Source organism: Rousettus aegyptiacus, unplaced genomic scaffold (assembly GCF_014176215.1).
Source record: "Rousettus aegyptiacus isolate mRouAeg1 unplaced genomic scaffold, mRouAeg1.p scaffold_m13_p_2, whole genome shotgun sequence".
Classification (NCBI taxonomy): domain Eukaryota; kingdom Metazoa; phylum Chordata; class Mammalia; order Chiroptera; family Pteropodidae; genus Rousettus; species Rousettus aegyptiacus.
The window spans coordinates 25874419-25880530 of record NW_023416295.1 but is presented as its reverse complement, the minus strand read 5'-3'; the positions used below and the strand labels follow the sequence as shown (position 1 = coordinate 25880530).

At 45.7% G+C, this 6112-nt stretch overlaps 1 protein-coding gene across 3 annotated transcripts in view; it reads left to right on the top strand.

Annotated features, from left to right (window-relative positions):
* Nucleotides 1-1513: 1513 nt before the first annotated feature.
* The window catches only part of FAM117B (family with sequence similarity 117 member B), an 80697-nt gene continuing 76098 nt past the window's right edge, over nt 1514-6112 (top strand). For 2 of the 3 annotated variants that reach the window (XM_036236219.1, XM_036236218.1), the window contains exon 1: nt 1514-2308. In XM_036236219.1, coding sequence (XP_036092112.1) covers nt 1705-2308 — 604 coding nt within the window. In that variant the 5' untranslated portion in view covers nt 1514-1704. The remainder of the gene's footprint in view (nt 2309-6112) is intronic. The other variant, XM_016161916.2, reaches the window with a different exon arrangement.

The following is a 6112-nucleotide window of genomic DNA, read 5'->3' as shown; positions in this document are numbered from 1 at the left end:
CATTGTGGGATGGGTAGTGATGTCAGGTCTATTCAGAGCATAAGCTAACTAGGCAGTTTCCCAGGATTGGGCCCTCTCTTTGTGGTGGGAGAAAGAGAAGGTATAGGTAATAAAGAGAGATGTGGACCTATGAATCACACGGAGTCTTTGGAGCTGTTGAGTCCTTTCTACATACCACATTCTCATTTAACCACTGATTAATAATCGCAAGGAGATGACATTGCTTAACTGCATTTTACATATAAGGAAACTGGCTAGTTACCTGTAAAAGATCACATAGTAAGTGGTAGATCTGACATCCAGATAGCATCTCTAGGTCTTCAAAGGCTTTCCATCACAATATACAGGGACCGAGCAGAATTTCATGTCTAAAGCAAAGCATACTGTGCCTTCCACTCCCACATTTTTACAAGGTGAAATCTGTCTAGAATGTACATCTAATAAAGTAGTAAGGAGAAAAGACATCACTGACCAGCAATTTAGCCTGAGAGGTAATTATGTGAAGTAAGGGTCCACCATTTTCTTTTGTCTAGATGAGGAGCTCATAATTTATTTTAGAACTAGTGTGCCTTCCTGAGTTCTTGCCCAAATAGAGACCTGTTTCCTCCACTAGATAAAGATATTGACTGGTCCAGTACTCTCAAACGATGAATTGTGAGGATCAAATAAGGCTCTTTGTAAACTAGAGCACTCAACTGTGGCATTTCACAAACGTGTAAGGTAGCAGACATCTTTCTAAAGTATCAGGGAACTGTGAAGTAGCTCATTGAAATAAATTCTTGATTACTTGAGATATAGGAGGGCAGTAATAGCTTTTGTAACTGGACTTCGTAAAAACATTCTAAAACTGCATTCTAACCAGCGATTTTAATCTTTCTGAGATTTGGCTCTTTGCAGAGCTTAACAAAAAAAAAAAAAAAAAAAAAAAAAAAGAGAGAGAGAGAGAGGTGTAAAATGCCAGTAAAATTAATTAAATTTCTTCTCCTTTGAGCTCTTCCCAAACGTTGATGGAATTAGGACACAACAAAAAGATGAAAAAAAGCCAGAAAGAGCTGCACGTATACGGCCCCTGTCAGTGAATACTGAGGTAAGGAACTGAGTTATGAGGGTAAGACGTCAAACGTCCCCGGGACCGCTCAGGTTCGGGACATTCCCTTGGGCGATATTCCAGGGCCTGAGCGCCAGGGGCTCCCCCCAGTGGGAAGGGAAAGGCGCGCGTGGCCAAGCGCGCGCGTACACGTACGCTCACGTGTACACACACACGCGCGCGCGCGCACACACTACACATACACACGGCCTGCTTCCTCCGCGCCTTCCACCCCCACCGTGGGGGGCGGGTCTCTTTCTCTTTAAAGAGCCGACGGTCTCCGCGCAAACCCAGGCTCTCTAAGGCCCCGGGGGCCCGGGACCCGGGATGCTCGCAGCCAATGGGCACGGTGGAGCGGCTCGAGCGCGGCTGACGCTGCACCAATGAGCGTTCGCGGGGGGCGGGGGCAGCGGAGGAGACACTATTGTTGATGAGGAGAAGCAGCAGCGGCGGCTGCACCACCTCGTTACTGCCGGCCGCGGCTCGGGAAACACAGCACCTCGGATTCCGGCTTCGTCACCCCGTCGCGGGGACCTTCCCTTCGGCATCGAGAATTCTTCCCCTTCAACCCTACAACAAAAACTCCCGTCTCGCCCATTCACCGGGGAGGGTGGACCATGTCCCAGCGGGTGAGGCGTAATGGGTCCCCCACGCCGGCCGGCTCCCTCGGGGGCGGTGCGGTCGCCATGGCCGGGGGAGCCGGGAGCCGTCTGCAGCCCATGAGGGCGACGGTTCCGTTCCAGCTGAAGCAGCAGCAGCAACATGGCAGCCCCACGCGGAGCGGCGGCAGCGGCGGCGGCGGCGGCAACAACAACGGCGGCTGCTGTGGTGGCGCCTCAGGCCCCTCAGGCGGCAGCAGCAGCGGCGGGGGCCCGCGCACGGCTTCGCGCAGCACGAGCCCCACGCGCGGTGGCGGGAGTGCGGCCGCGCGCACCAGCCCCACGGTGGCCACGCAGACGGGCGCGTCCGCGACGTCCACGCGAGGCACCAGCCCCACGCGCGGCGCCGCGCCCGGGGCTCGCGGGAGCCCCCCACGGCCGCAGCCCCCGCCGCCACTGCTGGGCACCGTGTCGTCGCCTTGCTCGTCGCCCACCCACCTGTGGACTGCAGAGGTGAGCGCGGCCCCACCCCCAGCCCGCGTCCGGCACCGGAGGAGGTCCCCGGAGCAGAGCCGATGCTCCCCGGAGAGGAGGAGCCCGAGCGCCCCCGTTTGCAAAGCAGGTACGTACTGGGGGCCGCGCGGCGAGGGGTAAGCGGCGCTGGGAAGGGGTCCCGGGCGCGCGTTGCTACTGTGGGGGTTCTGCGGCGCTGCAGCGGGGCCGGGGTGGTCAGGGGCGGGGATGGGGGCGGGGCCGGAATGGCGCAGCCCCGCCTTCCTCGGGCCTTCCCAGCCCCCTTTCTGCAGCTCCCCACCCTCCTCATTCATCCCTCTTCGGGCCTCGCTCCTCGTCTCTACTGTGGTGGTGGAGCCGCTATCCTTCTTCTCAGGCTGATAGATTGATAAGGCTGGAATTCTGACCGTCCACTTGTTAGTGCTTACCCTCCCTTGGGGGGTGAGACTAGGAGTGTTTTGTCACTTTGTTTTACTGATATAGTTAATGTTAATACAGCACATGGCTGCTGCTAAGTATTTCTCTTTGACAAAACAGTTCCACATGAGGGGTCGGAATCCGTCAGCAGGTTTGGATCTCTGAAGGGACGTGAGGCTGGGAGCGTATTGGCATTTCCTAAGACTTGATGAATAGATAGTAAGAAGTGAGAAGAAAATTAAGCAAGATTCCTTTGGAAGATTTATGGGCTTTTTCCGAGGATCTGGGTATATTCCTGATGTACTGATTTTGTGTTTAGGATGTAAAACCATTCGTTTGTTTTTCTAAAAAACAAAATCCAAGGTTTGTCTATTATTTTGGAGACCTAAAAATTGTTTATCTCTGTATCTGGGAGCTTTCTTGGGAAGAGTCCTGAATTGAGCTGTTGGGTTTCACTGGAGTCATTCATAAAGAGTAACTCAAAAAAGAAATTCAAATTGTGGAAATTGAAAGAGATAAAATTTACCTGATTACCTTCTTGTTGGTCTCTAGTGAAGAAAGAAAATGGGTGGTTTTTAGCTTAAGCATTAATACGGCCAGCATATACCTTTGTCTTTTCCTGTCTGGAGAATTTTTGTTAAAAATTTTAAGGCAGAATGGGAATTTCAGGAAACAGTACAGTGCTTCCTAACCAAATAAACAGATTAAGTTTATTAAGTTTCAAGGGTTCATTTAGGAATGCCGTGGATAGGATAAATCTTTATTTATTTTGTCAAAGATTTTAGACAATGGACACTTTTTGGGGGAGAAAATTGCCCTGAATAAAAAAATCAGTACCGTTTTCTAATTAGAGCCAAACTACTACTTTTGAAAATGCAGAATGCTTCAAAAAAAAAAAAAACTTTGTTAAAAGTACTACAACGCCCTTCCCCTCAAATTGTAACTGTCAGTTACTCTTGCTATATGGTGGATGATTTGCCTCCAAGATCTCATTTTAATTCTCACAGTAGCTTTTAGAGATATTAAGTAACAGGTGGTAGAGTTAGTTGATACTTGAACTTTGGGTGATACTCCAAAACCATGTCTTTACACTTTATCAAGTAGGTAGCTTTATGATGTGTAAGGTAGGACCTGGGATATATCTAGCACGCTGAAATTACATGTGCTTAGTTTATGAAGCAACTCTTTGAGATATCTGGTGAACATAATTGTTTCAGTTTACCTTCAGCTTTTTGGATCTGGGATAGTGTGGCAAATAGAAGGGAAGGAATGCTGCTTAAGTGGACAGTAGAGATAGAGGTAGGAAGGAGGTGGTGACCCCATTCTGATAGTAGAATCTAGCTACCCTCTTAACTATTTGACTCTAAAAGCAGAGCAGCAACCCGAGCAGAGCTGGGTTAAATGCATCATTGGCAATGGGTGGAGGAAGGTGCTCTTCTGATCTCTAGAAGGGCTCTATTTCCCTGGATTTTGGGCTCCTGATGTGCCTACTTTTCCTGTTTCCCAAAGCTCCCTTCCCTCAGACATGTCATTCCATAGAATATTCATACTATAAAATGTATTCTCATTAACTGCCTCCCACCCCCCAAAAAATGCCCAGAAAAATAACTCTTTTCCCCCTAGGGCAGCACTCTCAACTAGGTTATACCGAAGTAGATGTCTGATAGCTTCCTTCCCAGAAATATATTCTTGTTTCACTCTACTGAACTTTCCATAAAGAATGGGACAAAATGTTTTCACATTTTAAATCTTATAACACAAACTAGGCCATTTGCTGCCCCCTAAACCCACTAGACTAAAATTGGAAGGAGAGAAGAGATAAAAAATAGTCTTTTTAATTATTAGACTTTCTTTTTGATTAAAGGGAGATTACTGTCAATTTGCAGCCTCAATGGAATGTCAAAATCCTTACTGTCTATAGAAGGGAAGTGTCTACCTTTTATTAGTTCTGTAAACCTTATGTGACTCAAATTTCAGGATCCATCTAGACCAGGCTGCCAGCTTCTGGGTGTCTATGAGATGAACTAGATGCTGTAACCTTTGTCCCTGAGTTGAATGTTTCAGGATCTTAGAGAGTCTACACTATTCTGCTGGATCCTACCTAGTTGCTTTTTTCCCCAAGGGTTAGAGCTAATCATTCATTAATCCAATGATTACTCTTGACTACTATAAGGTAATCCAAGCACCCATTCCAGACAGATATTTTAAACTTCCCATCTTTAGTGCCTGTCATTTCCTTGGCAGGGTAGTTTATCATTAGGAACTGTGATATGTTTAGAGAAGGTAACTAGGCAAGTGTTAACTATAGATAAAATGATCAAGAAGGTGAGCATTGTTTTTGTACCTTTTCTCTTTTTACTTGACTTTGTCTTAGTAAAATATCAAATATGTATATTATAAATGGAGAGGTGGCATAACACAGAAGTTATGAGCATAGACTTTGGGTAGACAGTCTGGGTTTTAATACCCATGTTCTACCACTTAGAAGCTGTGGGTTAAGGGGAAGTGAATAACATTCTGAGCCTAAACTTTATGTATAATGGGTAATGATGATACCTACTTCATATGGTGGTCAGGATTACGTGAAAGAAGATTGAAAGATACTTAGAATTGAAAGATACTTACAGGGTACCTCAGTGTAAAAGTTAGCTACTGTGTATCTTTTTAGTTTTGCTTCTAATTTTAGTGGCTGTAACATAAATTGCCAGTGTGGGCTTAATTTTCATGGTTGTACGAAATTTCAAATTGGAGAGAACACTGCCTGTGAATATCCAGAACTGATTCTCAGAGTGTGGTCTGTGGTTCATGTCTCAGAATCACTTAGAGTCCTTGTTTAAAATGCAGATTTCCAGGCCCTACCACAGACCTTGAAAGCCACACCCTGCTGTGATTTTACTCTGCTCTAAATTTAAAAAACAGTTAGTAGAAGCACTGATGGAAAATATTTTGAAAACTCCTCATTAGAGAAAGAGCATTAGTACAATATATATAAAAGTTATTTTTGTGTTGCTGATATGTAGGTAACAGTAGTGTTTATGTTATTTTGTCTCTTTGGATGCATTATGTTGTAATGAATTTGGTGGTTTATTGGGATAGGGGAAGTGGCAAGAGCAGCAGAGAGATAGACTTCTCTGGACTAATAAATCAGGAAGTAGGGTACCAGAACTTCATATTTGTGGCATCTTAGATTTCTACTTTTTAGTACTTTGTGAAATACACAGCTTTAAGAATTCAGTGTTTCTCTACCATTTGGAGGACTGCTGCTAACTTCACACCTTCAAGGAAATCCTTTTGGTTCGTAATGTCTGTATTTTACAGTTGAAGATGAGGTAAACTAGAACCTTACTATTAGTTCAACATCTTGGTAAGCAGAATTTATATTTAAGTTCAATTCTGTAAGCTTTGATTACTCTTGTGTGTTAGTGACTGTGCAATACAAAGATGTAAAAGAAACAGGGAACTCCAGAGACTCACAAAGCAGCCACATAAGACAGGT